The sequence below is a fragment of the Hakea prostrata genome, chromosome 2 (genome assembly GCF_041222555.1).
Source record: "Hakea prostrata isolate BN-2017 chromosome 2, UWA_Hpros_2, whole genome shotgun sequence".
NCBI classification, from domain to species: Eukaryota; Viridiplantae; Streptophyta; class Magnoliopsida; order Proteales; family Proteaceae; genus Hakea; species Hakea prostrata.
The window spans coordinates 64,815,975-64,834,919 of NC_142601.1; the positions used below are offsets into that span (position 1 = coordinate 64,815,975).

General features: G+C 37.9%; 2 protein-coding genes across 4 annotated transcripts; one reads left to right on the forward strand and one right to left on the reverse strand.

The window, feature by feature from the left end:
• The first annotated feature begins 86 nt into the window (after positions 1 to 86).
• Positions 87 to 9,454, forward strand: CRLK2 (Protein kinase superfamily protein). Of its 3 annotated transcripts, XM_089145940.1 has the most exons (9): positions 124 to 146; positions 304 to 437; positions 2,342 to 2,718; positions 3,484 to 3,637; positions 3,833 to 3,959; positions 6,895 to 6,980; positions 7,077 to 7,148; positions 7,583 to 7,786; positions 7,877 to 9,454. In XM_089145940.1, the coding sequence occupies exons 3-9, from the start codon at positions 2,396 to 2,398 to the stop codon at positions 8,177 to 8,179; spliced, it is 1,269 nt and encodes a 422-aa protein (XP_089002066.1). In that variant the 5' UTR covers positions 124 to 146; positions 304 to 437; positions 2,342 to 2,395; the 3' UTR covers positions 8,180 to 9,454. The 3 variants fall into 3 exon arrangements, with proteins under 3 accessions (XP_089002067.1, XP_089002065.1, XP_089002066.1); XM_089145941.1 differs by having other exon boundaries at positions 87 to 441; XM_089145939.1 differs by having other exon boundaries at positions 87 to 437.
• Positions 9,455 to 10,231: 777 nt separating this feature from the next.
• LOC149025730 (phosphatidylinositol 4-kinase gamma 7-like) lies at positions 10,232 to 14,484 on the reverse strand. The gene is made up of 2 exons (XM_089145942.1): positions 14,089 to 14,484; positions 10,232 to 12,962 (listed from the first exon to the last, which is right to left on the reverse strand). Exon 2 carries the CDS (start codon positions 12,707 to 12,709, stop codon positions 10,787 to 10,789), a length of 1,923 nt encoding a protein of 640 aa, XP_089002068.1. The 5' UTR covers positions 12,710 to 12,962; positions 14,089 to 14,484; the 3' UTR covers positions 10,232 to 10,786.
• Between the last annotated feature and the right edge of the window lie 4,461 nt (positions 14,485 to 18,945).

The window sequence follows — 18,945 nt, forward strand, 5'->3', positions numbered from 1 at the left end:
TGGGTTGGGTGAGGTAGGGTGGGGAGGGTAATGATTCCTAATTCTCATTTTCGCCAAAAATGAAAATAAAAATACAAGGAAGCAGAGAAGAACAGGAGAAGAGGCGCGTATTACCATGGTGCATTGGTTTACCGGCTCCGCGACCTGTAACAGTTCTAACAGTTCCATGTCATGACTTATGGAGACGTCAAAAAAGGAAAACTAACATGTCTCATTTGTTTTTTTCCAATTAATTGGTGCTTATTTTCATTTTAAAATTCTAAAATTTTTTCACTCTTCCGGTTTTCTGTTTCCGCTTGCAAGTTTCGGTTTCTTTTTACGGAGTCCGCCTTTTCCTCTGGGAGTCGTCTTCTTCCAGTCTCCTCCACTTTGCAGAAGCAGAAAAACGAACTTAGCTTTTATCGGAGGATCGGAAATCTGTTTGTTTGGCTACTGATGTAGGTACCATTAGTTTACATATTGGGTTTTGAGAACTCTCTCTGAATTGTAGTGTTTTTGTTTATGGGGTGCTCTGGATTGTTGTTCTTGATTGTTTTGGTCTCGTGGGTATTCCCCGTTTGGGATTTTACGGATGCTCATTCAAGATTATATCCCATTATTTTACATATTGGGTTTTGAGAACTCTCTCTGAATTGGAGTGTTTTGTTTCTTGGGTGCTCTGGATTGTTGTCCTTGATTGTTTTGGTCTCGTGGGTATTCCCCGTTTGAGATTTTACGGATGCCCATTCAAGATTATATCTTACGTTGTTGATCAATGCTTTGATGAATCCTTGCTCTTGGTGGTTTTGGTCTTGCGGGTATTTCACTTTTGGGGGTTCTACCTACGGTCGCCTTTTTAAACTTAATCCTGTGTCATCGACCAGTGCTTTAATGTGCAGAAGAATAATTAAGGGTTATACTGGATAATGGTCTGCTGAAATTATTCATGATTGAAATTCGTTTAAGATGTTATTCTTGCCATATAAAGAAAGCTAAGATGAATTCCATTCGTGTATGTATCGATTATTTCAAGTTGTTAGTCATTAGCCCCTGGCGATTAGTTTTCATGGGTCTTTCAGTTGAGGCAAGAGGAAATTGAATATTATGCTTTTGGAGGAATGAGCGTGTTGGAATGGGATACAGCTAAAAATATATGGATATGACAGGCTAGCGGCTAGCAGGGTATTTATCATACAATGAACGCCTAGTCATTCTCTGAGATGGATGAAAGAATTATGTATTGAAATGTGGAAGAATTTTGGAAGAATGCAAGTAACCAGGATTTATTTATTTTCTGTCTAGTAGCTTAATTCTTCTTAATATAGTATATGCATTCCATTTAGTTTAGTATGAGAGATCATTTTGAGGCCAGATATATTTATTGGGACATGAAGATTGAAGCTGCAACATTATGTTTGCTGGTGGCATAATTAAGTTCTATATTTCATGATTCTTCACATGTTGTTATATAGATGTCTGAAAATTTTTCATCTTTTCTGCGCTCCCTGCATAGCTCAGGCAGAAGCATGTTGTAAGTTTCTTTCTAGTCTGATACTTATTTGTTTCTAATCAGTAGCATTCATTATCCCCACATTTTCATCTTTTTTAAGAGAAAGGATCATCAACATTGGAAATTTTTGGACAACTTACTCCTAAATAATTATGTGGAAATGCAAAGCTATTAGCTTTTGATAAAACTAAATGCCTTGGACTCTCTGTCGATGTGATCATGTAGGCCATTATTATGTTGGCCAAATGGTTTATCCAAGTTTTAATGATTTGATTTTGTTCTTTTGTTGGTTTGTCTTTCTTATTCTTTTGGCCCCTTCAATGTGGGAAAATTGTTTGTCTTTCATATTCATTCAGACAAGCCCAACATTCCTTTTTCTGCCTTCTTCCTTATGTTATATGCATTGTTGTTTTTGGATTTTCCATTCCTATTGAAAATTTGTATTTGCTCTCTGGAGGTTTTCTAATGTTCACCAATAAGTAGTCACACTATGGTAATATATCACCTTTCGGAATTTCATTACTATTGAGTTTCTCTCCTTGGTTTTTATAGTGAGTTTGAGGTGTTGTGGGGGTGGAGCTCAACAATGATGAGAGAAACAGAAGTAAATATAAAATGGACAAGAAAGTAAAGGCTCAACTTCTCATAAGATTACTTGACAAATGGTTGTTGATCTTCTTGATTGCTTAATTTAGTATGCCATTAGTATCTGAAAGGAATGCTAATCGATAACGTATGGGTTTCTTAGTATTGATCAATATCATTATTTCTTTACCTTTTCCATCAATACCATTTGCATGTTCCTGTGGCGGAGGTCGCTTCGGTTTCATTAATAATAGTGTCCATTTACAGATTGTGTCAACACCAAAATGTTCATGCCTTCCAACTGTCAGAAGAAAGCACAGGATGAAAAATCAAACTGAATTGGTTATTGGTATCTCGGTTGGCCTGGCTGTTGGTTTTTTATTAGCCTTGTGTGCATTTATTGGCATAAGGTGGTACAAAAAACGGTCGAATCTTCTACGCAGTTCAAATGATCGTAATATAAGTACTCTTCCTATTCGTACAAATGGCATAGGAGCAAGCATTGACTCCAGTGCATCTCTCTCAAATTCCATAACTATTCCTGGCCTACAGCACATTCCAGAAAAGACACCACGGTTCAAGTGGAGCCATCAAGGCATAGACAAGTTTGCATCAACATCTGGTGTTCTGAGATATGCATACAAGTATGTGCTATGTAATGGTTTCCCGACACTTGATTTCATCTGTTAATATATCGGGGCTTGATGACTTTCTGCATGATGACTTTCTGCTGGCATCCTTGGCGGATGTTATGTTTTGTATTTTTTCTTTTTATTTTCATGACTGCAGGGATAACGTAGCCAGTATTTTTCTGATTTAGCTATACATATAAATTTTGAATAAAATATAATTGTGTAAACACAACTTATAATATTTACTCAAAATCCACCAAATCATTGTTAGAGACTGGCCAAGAGTTATAAATTTTGAATGTCCTTCAGCTGCCAGGCCATGTTTCAGTTGTTAGCTACTTTACCTTTTTAGTGGAGGTAGTTCACTTTTAAAGGGAACCTGATTGAGCATCAGGCTTTATTGGTTAAAATTGCAGAATTGTTAGTGCCCTCCTTTAATACCCCCACCATAAGCAGAGGGTGAATGAGGATGCAAGATAAACCTTGCTAGAATCCAGAGACAACCCCCAAAAAGAAGGGTTTCTGAACATCTTCTATACAAATCAAGCATTCTTTGGCAAATATCCTTGAACTTTCCTTTGAATGCTAGATTTTCTTTTTCCACTGTTACAATGATGTGCTGATTTGCCACATAAGAATAATTTTTTCGGGAAAAAAAAATGTCTAGGGGATAAGCATGTGAACTTATTGGTAGGTTTTTCACATACTGTTGTACATGTGGCATGGGTCTATATGATTGAGTTAGAGACCAAGATTTTCTATTGTTTTGCTTGCCAGGGATATTCAAAAAGCCACACAGAACTTCACTACTATTTTGGGTCAGGGCTCATTTGGTCCGGTCTATAAAGCTACAATGCCAACAGGTGGAGTGGTAGCTGTCAAAGTGCTTGCAGCTGACTCCAAACAGGGAGAGAAAGAATTCCAAACAGAGGTATGTCTAGGTCGGGAAAGTTTTTTAAGAAGAAGGGTAGGACTTCTGTTTCCTTCAAATTGAAACTTTAGTTCATCTTAAGTCTTTATATAGAGGCAATTAAATGCTAAAATTTGTGGGAAGTATTATGCAAAGTAACCTTCTCTATCCAAACTCTTATTATTAGTGCCTAGCTAAGCCTAGTCTCTTCTGCAGGTATCTTTACTCAGTAGGCTGCATCATCGTAATCTAGTGAATTTGGTCGGTTATTGTGTGGATAAGGGTCAACACATGTTGTTATATGAATTTATGAGTAACGGGAGCTTGGAAAATGTATTATATAGTAAGTTTTCATCTTATTTTTCTTTGTCATGAACCCCTGGTATTTGATGCATTGCTAAATCTAGATGCCATCTTATAGTTTTGGTGGATTCCCAACCACATGATGAATAAGCGTTTGAATTGAAGTCAGATCCCAATTCTCTCATATTCTAAAACTCAGAACCCCAACTTCCTTCCACAACCAATGGACATTGGACCATGGTTGTCAAGGTGGCACGGCGACCAAAGCGATTGGGGCCCCGCCTAGGTGATTAGGCAGCAATAAGGCGACCAAAGTGGTTTGGTCAAAAGTTTTCAATACAACTACTTATAAACTACTTTTTAATACGACTGCTTTCTATATTAAGCTAAACAAATATTCAATAGTCACATTCATCCAAAAGAACAAGCATTCAAAAATCATAATTATGAAAATTTATCCAAAAAAAGAACACAAACATAAGTTCATCTCATCAAATCATGGTTGTCAAAGCATCCACTTAGGCATTTATTGATTCATTGATTCATTGATTCTTAATGTTGAGTATGGCTTATGCTTCACATTCTGTTGCCAGCGGGCGGGGGTTTGGGGAGGCCGCCCCGGCAGGGGTGTGGGGGTTGTGCCCCCAAAGCAAAAAATAGGTTCTATGTTACTTTGGGCCTTGGAGTTCCTTTGCAGATTGAGCGTCAATTAAGTTGTTCAAAACAAAGCGGTTGAAAAACCATTTTGCCGCCTAGGCGGACGCTTTGACAACCATGCGTCGGACCCTTCTCTCCACTAAAGGTTTACTAAGAAGCCCATCCAGCAGGCTCACTGATGCACTCCAATTCAATGAGGGTCAGTTCTTCCAAGATCTTTTAAGAAAACCAACTCATACAGGACCAAGGAAGGTTTCTTGAAAATTTGGTTATGGGATATGTGGGTTATTTGCAATATGGGCTGTGATGGGATGATTTTGCTAGTAAGGATGAATTTGGGTAGTGATTTCAGAATTCCGTGGTTGGATTAATTGGAATGGAGTAGTCTCAAGGATGATGGAGTGTTTATCTTGATGAACTTTAGAATGGTGGAATGGGGCAAGTTCTTGAGACATGGAATTAAAAGTTATTGGAATGGAGTAACTTGGAAGGAGTGTAAGTAATGGTATAGAGATATGATCCCCAAAAGTTTTGTGGGGTTTGGATTGCTAAATTGAGAGATATATGGGTTCTTTTTTGGGGGGTATTATGGAGTACAAAAATTCAAGAAAATATTTCTATGTTGAGATTTGGTGCTCAGATGGGGTCAAACTGGAAGCTGAAGTCACTATGAATGGAGGGATGATATACCTAAAGTTTGGAACAAATCTAATGGTTAGATTGGCATAGATCTGACCTTGAATTTTTGGTGTCTAGGAACTCCAAAAATTCAAGAAAAATAGAATAATAATGCGATAGGAGTAGGGAGTATAGGCTGCTAGATACCTAGACGGAGGCTTGAGGATGGAATACTCAGATGGAGAATGAAGGTTGAACTCTGATCTTCAACCTGTCGCAGGTGTCTAGGTTTGATTTCACCTAGAACCTCCCTAAGGTTTGGAACTTCAAACTAACTGAGAGGACAAGAACTCCTACTGCCGAGATCTTCATACTAATTCACAGGAACCAGAACTCCTACTGCTTGGATCTTCAAACTAATTGGCAATTTCAGAATGCAACACACAAAGTACATGAAATGAAGCTTATTATTCAATATTCAAATCTGATCTCTAATCTAATTGGGGGGGGGGGGTTTATTTATAACCTTACATAAGAATACCTACTGAAACTAGGACTTAGAAACTGTTTCAAACTAGGAAATAGAAACTTACTTAGACTCTTAAACTGACTGAAAGAAAACATAATAAAAGACTATTTTGCATTTGTAACTTAAGTTACGCAGAATTAAAACATGTAATTAAACTATTTTTGTAAGCCTAGACACTTAAAACTTTTGGGCCTATAGAATAGGCACAGAAGACCCAACATCTATATCTATCAACCCTAAGTTGATTTCAAAGGAAACTTGGCAAATTTGATGCTGGATCTCTCACATTGGTGGCCGTAGGAGGCAGCACATGCAACCTTTAACTTGTAGGTCTTCGCAGAATTCTGGGATTTTAATGCTGAGAGGAATTTTCATACCTGACTTTTGCCAATGAGAAGATTTCAAGGGGATATGTATGCTTTGGGGGAATTTTAAACCGTGGTAGTTCTATCCTGTCATATTATCATTCCTCATTCTGCATTATTGTCTTTGGCATTTCCTGATCACCTTGATTATGCTTAATTGCTAATTCTTTTCGTTCGTGAACAAACAGTTATGAGTTGGGATTATTCCACTGAAGTGGCCAACATACTGTCAGTTTTCTTGAACCGATTTCTCACCTAAGGCTTTGCTGTTCAGGAATTAACTACTTCATGCCTGCCATATATTAAAATCAAGATGCATATTAGACTTAGAATGGGGTTCAGTGCTGGTTCAATTTGGTTTAAAAGAATTTTAAAAAATAATAATAATAATCAAAGTTCACGAAAAAAAGATGGGGGAGGGTTGTACAGCAGGGAAAAAGCTGCCAAACTGATTCAGATGGCTGTCTGTGGTCACCAGAAAATCATCCAAATCCGGCACTTTGCTTGGTTTTTGATGGTTTTTATATAACGACTGGACTCAAAATGTCCTGACCAGTTCAAACTTCTGCTTGGCTTTTAAATACAATATCGATTGTATGCTTTTAAGTTTGATATGATTGAATGAATGTCAACCAAGTTATAAGTTTACATTTGTACTAGATTATCAATTTAATTTTACCAAGCTATCTAAAAAATAATAGTTTAACCAGCAATAACCAAATTTGTTTGTCAACTTAAAGCAGAATGCAGTTTTGAATGTTCACCTTTGAATTAACTTATCCGTGTCCTGGTTCTCATGCACTTAGGTGAAGGTGAAAAAGTTTTGAGCTGGGATGAAAGGCTTCAAATCGCTTCCGATATTTCACATGGAATTGAATATCTTCATGATGGGGTATGGTGACTGATATCAATGATTATTTGTGTTAGTGAAGCAGTATGTTAATCATGTGACATAGACCACTTGGTAATAATGTGATATTTCTGACAGGCTGTGCCAGCTATAATACACAGGGACCTTAAGTCTGCTAATATATTGTTGGATAAATCAATGAATGCCAAGGTATAGAAATTCTATGCATTCTCTTGTTTCAGTTTTTATTCTATCTGATTGAAACTCATGATGATAGCATGTAGCTCCATACTGATATTGTTTCAGTAGAAGCATCCAAGATTTAGATTATCTTATCAGGGATTAAAATAAGAATAGCGTAGCAGTTAAATATTTTGAAGCTAGCATGTGTTCCACACTAAGGTCTCATTGCCTGTTGAATTCCATTTTGAAGTTAACCTAATGATTAATGAGCGGGACAAACATCTGTAAACTCTAGAGTGATGGTTCAGTTGATAATGTATGCACATTAATTTTTAAAAACCAAGTCATGTTATGGGTCCTTCCCAACTCATTGAGAGTTATTCAATGATGTCTACAGCTAACAATACATACTTTCACAAATAAGAATGTATCTGACCTACATTGTGACCTATTTGGAATAGGTTGCTGATTTTGGGCTGTCCAAGGAAGAGGTATATGATGGCAGTAAGTCGGGCCTGAAGGGTACATATGGTTACATAGATCCTGAGTATATCTCCTCAAATAGATTCACAAAGAAAAGTGACATCTATAGTCTTGGAATAATCCTCTTCGAACTAATTACAGCAATTCACCCACATCAAAACCTTATGGAATATATCGGTCTGGTTAGTTTCTTACCCTCCACTAATCCAAAATCTGCATTGTCGCTCAACTCCCAACATAAACTAACTCTGTGTGTGAGTTTGTTTGTGTAGGCAGAAATGAGTCCAGATGGTGTGGATGAAATAATTGACAGCAAACTTGTAGGGAAATGCAGTCTTGAGGAGGTGAAGCTCCTTGCCAGCATTGGTCACAGGTGCTTGCACAAAACCTCACGTAGACGTCCAACAATTGGAGATGTTTCACAGGCTATATCAAAGATAAAAAGGCGTAGACTCAGCAAAGAAGATAACATGTCTTTTGCTTTGGCAGATGTTACACCAGTGGTAACACGGATAGAGCATCAGCAAGTGGAGCTTAGTATGTTGACAAGCATGAAGAAGGAAGCAGAAGATTAAGCAAGTAACCGAGAATTACCAAAGGACTTGATTTTGTGTATCGATGAGATTCTACACTTGCACTGGGGCAACGTATTGTGTATCGCTGAATTACCATGAAGATTGGATATGGCAATGGTGGACATTGCAAGAGATGCAAAAGCATGTCGGTACTCTCACCTTTGGTCTTCATAAGTCAATCAATCTTCCTCTTTCAAAATCATGGAATACACTTTGCCTGGCCAAATCCTGCCTGCTTAACAGGATGCTGTGATTCACCAAGTCACTCTCTCTCGTTCACTCATTGACTTGGTCTGAAGTAATGTTTTTTTGCATGTCGATCCCTCTTCTTTTCTTTTAATAATACCCAAAATAAGAATTGAATGCATAAATCATGGAGGAAGTTTACTTTGCCTATGGTGATTTAGGGTTCACATTCACAATCCCGGTTAGGCATTCAGTAGAAGTTTGAGATAAGACTCCTCATAACAATCCTTCAACCTGCTGTGAATGACTTCCTCCTATTCATTGTGACTGAAGAAAACTTGGTTCTGAATGGAGATAGACAATTACAAGAAGTTGAAGATGATACAATCATGGATGACAATTGCAGAGGTTGATTTAAATTCTCCCCAATTCCCTGAAAGGTGTTGCTTAGAACTTCAGAGTGAGATATCTAAATCTGTCTACAGCTGTCAAGTCCTGAGCCATTTGATTTTCTTTTTCTTTTCTTTTCTTTTTTTGGGTTTGTTTTCTCTCCTCTCTCTTCTCTCGCTCATCTCTTTTGAATGTCAAATTGGTTAGGCGTTGTCTCAACCCTGAATTGCATTATACTTGAAGGACTTGGAAGGTTTTTAATCCAGAGAGAGTCATTTGAGACCCCATTTTGTTACCTCTTCAAATGGGCTGGGTTTCTCCTTGCAAAATGGGGCAAGAGTGGGTGTTGAAAAGTCCAGAAGGTGTATTTCCTTTCTCGGGTAGATGAATTCATTGAAGTCGACCTACTCAGTTCTTACTTTTCTGTTCACTTATCCATTCCTTTTCTTCTGGCTTTATATGGTCGAAAGGCAAAAATGTCTATAGCGGAATGCACAAGGATCGATTCAGGGAAGTCATTTTGAAGCAAACTTCTACTAAATAAAGCATATGAATAAATGCAAATTAACAGGAGATGGTGTCACATATGAGATTAAGCACACTTTACAGGCAACTGCATCAGAGTAGGCTATAGCCATTGTGAATAATGATCAATTTTCCACCTGCTACTCGGGGCCCCTACCTGATAACAATCCGAGCATCAAATAAAGAGAACTAACAAATCTAAGACTACCCCATCACAACGAACCATTACCAACCAACCAACCACCACGGAAAATTTGTATCAACAGCCAAATGCAGTGACGAAGAAGTTCCCCCTTTTTTCCAGAAGAAACCGAACACGACTAACCACTGATTAACCCAACCAACCATATTGCTTTGCTTCACTCGCGTTGCAAGATTAAGAGCAAAATTATAACCCAGTCAGTCAGCATCCCCTCATGAGGACCTGGAAAATCTGCTTCATCCTTGCGTTCTGGGTTACCTGGGTTAAGCCAACAAATAATGATTTACAAGCTGCCAAAGTGCCAAGTTATCACTCCTTCCACGTCCAATCAAACAAATCCTTAGTCTATAAAGAACAACGTTTATCTAGGTTCAGAGGGATTGCAAGAAATGCATTTCGTCAGGGTTGTGGATTTTCAAATCCTACAGTTACCGAGGTGTTAGCAATCAAAAAGGCCATATCAACCAACTACAAATTAAAAGCAATAGTCAAGATCTCATCTTGATGTTAAACACATCTACCACAATCCCACAGAAGCTTCATTTTAATTTCAAAGATATACATCGGATGTTTACCATCTTCTGAACAATTGGTTCATCCATTTGCTTAGAGAAGCAAGCTTTGCTGCTGATTCAATTGCAAAACAATCTGCGCTGTGACTGATTTCTTTCTTTTATCCCCCCCCCCCCCCCCCCATCATGTTTTCAGTGACTTTTGCTATTAATATGTTAGGCTGTAACATAACATAAAAGAGGTTTCTCTCTCTCTTAATACAATTGTTGTTTACCAAAACAAAAAAAAAAACAGAACAAATTACCTTCCAACAAGTAACAAGTGAAAAACAATCAAACCATCTAACAGATTTCCCATCCATAACCCATGAACATCCCTACAGGAAATATGCAGACCAAGACCAAGTCTCCAAAACATCAGTTCCCGAAGATAGAACACTAGCATTACAATGTACATAAACCTCTCTTTTTTTCTTAATTTTTCAAATTTGTACACCAGTGCAGAAAGTAGGAGTCAAGAACGCAGAAAACATAACCAAAAAGAAAAAAGAAAAACGAAAGCAGACTCATTACTCCTCCACCGTAGCTAATGCCTGATACCCTCATCTTCACTCTAAGAATATGTACAAAACTACTACAACTTCCAACTACAAATACATTCTTCCGTGACAGGAAAAAATAAAATCCGAAAAAGAAGTATCAAACCTACCTAAGAAGCTTCATCCCCAAAACCTCTTAAGTTTTTATTCATCTTCAGTACTCTTTATACATCTACTGCTTGGCAAAATAGCCTCAAAATTGGCACGAAGTCCCAAGCCTCTGTCTCTGCCTCTGCCCCAAGGTGACAGCTTTCCGGTTGGCAAATGCAGGATGCAGCAGCTCCTGGAACTTCTCGAGGAACAGTGACCATTCCTCCTCGTTCATGTCTGCCAGCTTCACAAAGCTTGCACTAGCAGGAAGCTGCTCCGTTGCACTCCTCCAGTTCCCAGATGATCTGCACTCAGGTTTAGGTATCTGATATCGCTGGGTCTTCTCGCCTAAACACATGGTCTTCAGGGACATGGAGAGCTTTGACGCAGTGGGAACCTGGGTCCGAGCCTGTTGGACAGCAAATACCTCCATCCTTACTGGTTCTTCACCTGGCGCTTCTTCCCCCTCACCATCATCCTCTTCAATGCTCTCCTCCAGCTTACACAGGGGATTTCGACCATTCCCACCCTTAAAACCAATATTGAATGCTCCTTTAATTGGGGCATAATCTGCCATCTTGGGACTAAAGTTACTTTCTCTTTCCTCACAATCTATATCAAACTGAAACTCCTGGTCCTCTCCTACTTCAGCATTAGGAGAGAACAGGTCTCTCTCTGATATCAGTCTCCTTGCCTCGATGCATACAACCTCCAGTTCACTTGGCTCCTCTTCACAGCCTCGAAATTCTCTAGTCATCATCTCACCTATCTCAGCCAGGCAAAGACCAAAAGCAGCAGCTTCTTTGAGAAAAATTGTGCAGAGAATCAAGATCCGAAGGCATGCCTCCCTAATATTGGGCAGCTCCATCCGAAGCATCTCAGAATCCTTAACCGGATCGAGATTTGCTATGTACTCAAGCTCATCATCTGAAAATGGAATTGATGCCTGAGGCCAATGGATCCATTCAAAATAAGGGTCCTCAATGCTCTCTGGCAAACAGAGGCCATGATCAATCGGAATAAGCTCCACCTGACCAAACCTCCCAACCCCATCAAGTTTCCTAACCAGAAGATTTCCACCATGCCTATCAGTATTAAAGATCCTAACATCCAATATCCCTATCCTATGCACTGCAGCAACAGGGAAGCTTGAAGTTCCATGATCGCTGGCATCAAAATCATGAGGAATGAACTGCTGGCAAGATGCAATTTTGCTCACCTGCTCCTTGCCATGAGATTTGGTTCCATTCACTCCATCATTGATGTTGAAGATTGAGTGAGTTATCTTCACAAGGGCAGTAGCAGGCACATTGGCAAAGTGATCATAATCAAGAAGGTAAGCTGCAACTTCTCTGATCCCTGTTTCACCAACTCGCACCGAACGCTTCAGTCCAGGCTGACCAAGAGCTTTGCCAACAAAGCCCTTTGGGTTATTCGGGGCAAAAGGTTCTTCATCTGTAGGCTTCAAAATCGCAACACTCTCCCCCCAGATATTTCTAAAATAATAAGCACCCCCAAGGCCACTGTGAACAGGTATTGGTTCAACACCATTCTTGATACCCTTTACAATGTCCTTCACCAGTTGTTTTGTTTTAGCAAAACGAATTGGGCAACCTAAGATTTCAATCAGGCCACTCTTGTCTCTCTGTTGGAGATCACGACCAGTAGGTGACAAACATGGAGTGGATGAACTTCTGTGCAGCAAGTTCCTTGTCAGAAGAAGAGGGGCATCATTTCGTACAGAACTAAGATCATTTTTCAAGACCATATCCCCAAATGTCAGTGAGCTCTCCTCCGTTGGAACATTAAGGGCAAGTTGCAACCTCCTCTTCACAGTATGCGCATTATCACTCCTGTCCAACTCTAACCCAAGCACACAACCAGTTTCAGTTTGAACAAAGACACGCCTCCTACCAGCAGATTTTCCCTCCACTCCCTTGGTCCCTTGATATTCCCCATTGATGGGACCATTAAAGACTGCAACAGCCATCTGGGTCTGCACGGGGCTGTCCAGGTTAGGAGACATGGGATGAAAAGGAAAACCAGTGGCTTTTGAAGCCAGCTGCAGAAGTGGGGTTGCGATGAGGTCTCTCCTCCTCTCTCAAGCAGGCGCCAAACTGAAAATCTGACACTAATTGAGCGAGGAAGAAATGTGTATCCAAAACAATCATTAAATGACCAAGTAGAATAATAGCCCTTTGGTTTTCACATCAGAGCTACTTTGCTGCAAACCAGGACATAGAAGAGATGCAGGGAGATTGCCACATGAGGCACGCCATCTGTTCCATAGCAAAACAAAAGAGGCAGAATGTCTCAAAAGATTTGAACCAGCCATGATAAAGAGTTGCACTATCCTTCCTCAAATAATTTTATAGTACAAATCAAACAAGAATATTTGATAACTAACACCGAACCAAGATATCACCAGTCGGTACAAAAATTTCTAATAGTATAAAAAAAAACAATAAACGATCAGATAAAATTTTAGCCCAACCCCACCCAAGTAAAAATATAAATAAATATTTATTTTCCACTGACGACCATTAAGATAGAAAAGAACTGAACCAAATGCCATCACTTGCACTTGAAGCAACATGTATAGGAATAACTTGGCGTTATCTCATTGCCTATCTTCATCGAACATATACAGAGAAATGTTTTTTTTTTTTTCTTCTTTCTTTCTTTCTTTCTTTCTTTCTTTTTTTCAAAAAAGAAATTGCAGAAACCAAGATGTCAGGCAAGCAAATCATTACAACACTAGTGTCTTTCCCTTGCGCATGGCAACAGATAAAATAAAAACAGCTGAAAGATTACCCTAATAACGAGCCAAAGTATTAAGGTAATTGTCAAATCCAGCTTCTAGGCATTTCTCAAGCATTTTGGTGTATGTTGGACTTATTCTCAGATCTACTCTCTTAAGTTTCGAAGAAGTATTTCCGGAAACAAGAAAAGAGTGCGATAGCTTTTGCGAACTGAGATCCACACAAAAACCGCAGACATTTCTTGAAAGTTCACTGCTTACTTCTCCAGGACAAGAATCCGACCACAGAAACTGAATGAACTTTAAAAAAAAAAAAAAACAGAAACCAGCGATGAAAAGGGGCGGGAAAGAAAATATAATCAAACACCCGATGTTTTTGAGGAACAGTCAAGAAAACAGGATAGAATCGGCATTTTGATTGGAGAATACTCAATCCGGCAAGGAAAAGCACCAATATTAAAGATATCCAACTGCATGTGAACCGACTTTAACATTCCAGATAAAGAAACCTCAATCCACTCTCCAGGCAATTGGAAATCGTCAACGAAAACAGAACAACTAAGACGTATCCCTTCGGCAGATTCATCCCAAACAAATCTCTGATCAATAGAATTAAGTTTAAAGAAACGAAGAGAGAAACTCACCAGACAGCGAGATCTCCATGGAACATAGATGAATCGTAACAGACGCAATACGAGAAGAAAGCAAAAGCAATTGTTCCGATCCAAGAAGCAGAAGTTCAATAAACTACAAAAATTGAATGCCTTCACCACATCTTCCCTGAGCCAAAACCCTCTCCTCCTCTCTCACACTCTTCTTCTCTTCGTCTCGTCGTTTCTGGTTCTCTCGCTCTCTCGCTAGTCTCTCCGTTCTTTACTCTGTTCGAATCACCTTAAACTCGTTTCTCAAGTGGGCCACTGATAGAGGGTTAAAAACTAACCGCGGTTAGATGATTTGTTTCGTTCTCTTCAATTTCATTTCGCTTCATTTCTCTTGGATTGCCCTAAGAGTCAGAAGTCTCTAGAACAAGAACGATGACCGTCAGATTCTCAAAATACCAAGATGTGAGTCCGACCGCTTGATTCTTCGAAATAGATATAGTATGGATGATGGTCAAATAGGTGATGTGGAGATTAGTCATTGGTTGCTGACGTGGCTATATAATCGTTAGACTGCAAAATCTTTTTTTTTCCCGTAAAATACTGCAAAACCTATCCGCATATTAAGGGACATTTAAAACATTAAAATTGGAAGGTGAGGATTAAATGGACATTTTCTATTTGTGGTAAAGAATAAATGGACATTTAATGTATTTCACCTCGAACGAGCGATTTGATGGATTGTACAATGGTGCGATCTTAATGGTTGAAGCTGATCTGAGTCACCTTCTTCATCCATCAACGCCTAACATTAACAATCCGAAAAACCCCATAGGAATTTTGTATTTCCCATTACGCCCAGTGATTCCTCTTTGACTCCGAGGCTGTAATGTTTGCGAAGGTGAGATGGGAAAAAAAACATGTGAACCCCAAGTGTAATGGAACGAGGAAAATAAAAAATAAAAATAAATTTTGTGGAAAAATATTAAATGAAGGGCATTTTTTGTCTTTTTATCTTTTAAATTTGAACATATTTAACTGCGGCTAACTGTGTTAATAGCAAGAGTGGTGCATGCAATAAAGGAAGAAGTGGAAAGCTATGAAGGAATTAGATTCTAACATGCGTACCGGGAGTCCAACTACGTTGCTGACTAGATCACGAAGAGACCAACATCTTTAAAGGAACCTTCGCGATTATTTTTGAATTCACCCCAAGAATTGAAGGAGATCTTACTGGCAGATAAAATTTACATGCTTTAGTAGTTTTCTTTTTCAGAGTTGCTAAACTCTGTTTATTTTGTTACAAAAAATAAAAAGACCCAACATTAGTTTATGGTCTATTAAAGAGACTTACACGTAAAAAAATAATCTCAACAAATATAAAAGATAAAATAATACTAAATTAGAGTCATTGTAAAAAGTTGTATTGTGATTCCACGAGAAAAAATAAAGTTAAATCATGGACCCAAATGAAAAAGCTATATGATTGTATAAAAATGCCAAGTTGTTACAATCTATCAAATCAAATTCTCCTTAAGCCTGAGTAGTTAAAGACTCCACTAAACAACCACTCTTTCTTTTAATTATACAAGAGAAACAAAATGCTTTAGAATTACTTGTTGCTAATTTATCTTGATTTCATGTTTGAATCATCATTAGTCAAGCAACGGACTTAAGCCTTTCTTAATCAAGGTGAGTAAGTACTTGTAACCTAGGAAATCAAACAGAGAATCAGGTAGAAAAGTATCAATATTCAATAAAATTAAATAGAAATATTAATATATTTTAGTATTATAACTTAGATAAAAGGGTTAGGTGTGATAGTTCCAAGGTCTTCATCACCACATAGGGAAGGATCCTGACATTGATGAAGTTGATATTTTCGTATGTTTAGATTTAGATTTAGATTAATGCTTGGGCACTTTGTCTTTGGTTTCAAGCTTGACCCTTTTGCTTTTAAAAGCTAAGGCAATCAAACCAAACACATGCCAAAGATACATAGAGAAGCGAGCAAAAAACACTCACTATGCCACCTCGAAGGTTCCCATCATGCAACTCAATGTCTTCTTTTTCCTTTTTTCTGTCAGAGATTGAATGTAAAAATAATCTTTGTTGTTGTTTATTCATTGCGTCACTTTAGGGTTACTACTAAAACTACTTAGGCCTTTATAAACCTTATGATTATATGTCTAAGAAAACTTCTTCCGTAAATTTTCTTGGTAAAAGAAAAAGGTTTTTTAATCTACTTTTAACCAACCCTAAGATTCTATCCAAACCCCAATGAATTTAGAGGATAAAAAATAAAGAATGTATATTTTAAATTAATCAAGTTATTAGAAAATTTGAAATCAATAATTCTACTTTCTCATCCACCGATACTAGGATCACATTGGGGAAGCTTATAACGATGGGTTCACTTACCGACCATAATCAATGGGTTTCAAATGGTTTGAGCTTTATGGTCAAGAAGATCAGAAAAAAGGATTTCTTAGGTTTATGTCTCCTCACTCCAATATGGATGGAGATGTCACTTTATGGAGACCCACAAGTGCAAACTATGCTTTAGTTCAAATAACATTATATGTATTACATTTTAGCACTAATAAAATACAAGATAAAAATCTTTATAATGCCCATGTATGTAAAGAATAAATATTGCCCATGAGCATTAACCCTATATTTCAACATAATATATAATGTATGAATCTAAAACCATAATATATAATGTATAATTGTAATCTTTTATCTAAACTTAATTTAGGGTCATTTTGAGGCTTTTCAGAAATATCTAGGTGTGAAGTTTATGGCAAGGGCACTGGTAATTCAAAGCAGAATTCAAGGTTGGACTAGTAATTTTAGTAATTATCCCTTTAAAACCTTTGTTTCTATTTAATGGATAAAAATTTAATTACCGCATCTCGAAATATTCTTTCAACATAATGATCGTGCAAGAAAAAACAAGAACATATAAACACAACAAACGTGCACACGAGCAACTTTATCTTTTCCCATTCTTGGAAGGATACCTTCTTTCTTTTCTATTTGAATATCCATTAACTTCACTAATAAACAAAAAAATTATCTTAACCCTTAGTCTTTAGAATATTAGTCAAAGATTGATCTAAGAGCTTTACTTTTTTGTTTTTAATTTTTTTGTTTTTACATAGTTTTGAAGGTTGGAATAATCAGAGGAAGGGGAGGTGGAGAACGTGCAGGTCGGCAGCATGGTTACAGTTAGAAGGAATATTTCTTTCAAGCTAGGCTCCTGGATTTTCTGTTCATCCTTATCCTTACACATGGTAACTTGTCTTATTTATTGAATTCTTCTCTTCTCTTCTCTTCTCTTCTCTTTCCTTTATTCATTGGCAGAATGGCAGGGGATGGGGAGGTGTCTTTTCTTGGTCAAATGAGGGGGGGAGCTTTCAATGTGAATGGTTCATGAACCTGCAGGCCTTGAATCATGGGTAGGGGTACATGAAGGAAAAGCATGACAGAACCCAATGCTGAGGGATCGAGCTTCAATCCTGTGCATTTAATGCGCATGACACGTTAAATCGAGATTTCGGTTGACGGATTGAGATATCGATCAACATTTTCAATTTTCACTATTGAAAAACAAGCGGTCAATATCGAAATCTTGACCGTGATCTTGATCTTACGACCGAGATCTCCAGGCTGAATAATGTTACAAATTTAATGCACAAGATTGAAGCAAAATGCGTGCTCAGGAGCTCATGGCTTCTTTTTTTTTTTTTGTAAGACTTCGGAGCTTGTAATTATATCAATGAAGCCCGTGGATTTTGCTGGTTTCTATTATTTTCATGGGATAACTGGAGGAGAATTATTCCTAATGTTTATGATAGTGTTGAAATCTCTAAGATGTGAGATTCATGTTTTATTGTCAATCCAAAACATCGAGTATCATAAATCCCATGTAAGTATTCTTGGAGGCACAATGTACAAACACGAAGAAAAATACCTGCACAACATATTCATAATCACAAAAATTTAATGTCAACAAGATTACTTATGTCTGGACTCCACTAGAGAAAAAGAGATTCAACCATTACCTTTTGTTTTTCTAGGTTATCCTATAGAGATTATTTATATTGAAACTCAAAACCATGAGTCCAAAATCCATTTCCAATACAAATGCAACCAAACTATAACTATATGGGCTTAGAGAATACAAGACATACTCAAACATAACAAAACTAGTATAGACTTGGGTTCTCGAAGGTTAGGCTTTTGAAAATATTGTATGAGAAGAAATAATCGAACTTGGTTTGCTTCATTAAGGTTTTGTTTTATCAGTTAAAATACCTCACTAAAGCTTCAAAGACACATTGATGGAGTTAAAATCTCTTTGAAGTGAAGTCCTTTCCCCTAGATGTATAGCACATCTCTCTCTTGAGGAAGAGGAAGAGGAAGAGGAAGAAGAAGAAGGAAAACCTGGGGTATGATCAATTGAAGGATTGGGCCAGGATGTAAAGTACAAGCCCAGCCCTGGAAGTCTTAAAGTTTTCCAAGCCCAGACCAAGACTTAAACCCAGGCCCAGATTGGCCCATGTTTCAGGTCCATTAAACAGGGCCGCAGCCAAAGATGGCCACAAAGAGAAGAATGGCCCATCCATCCATCATTCTTTACTTAGGAATGGACGAATTCCACAATTTGATTTGGTTTGGGCCAAATAAAATCAAGGCCTCAAATGAATTTGGATTGGGCCAAGCCCAAACGTGGTTTCGTTTTTCCCTCCATGAATCATGAGTTCTCTTCTTAAACTCTTGAGTTTTTTTTCTTTCATCCCGCCCATTCCATTCTTTACAACTTATATTTATGTTTGTAATTTATTTATAAATAATCAATTATCATAGTAGGTTTTGACTTATAATTAGCAAATT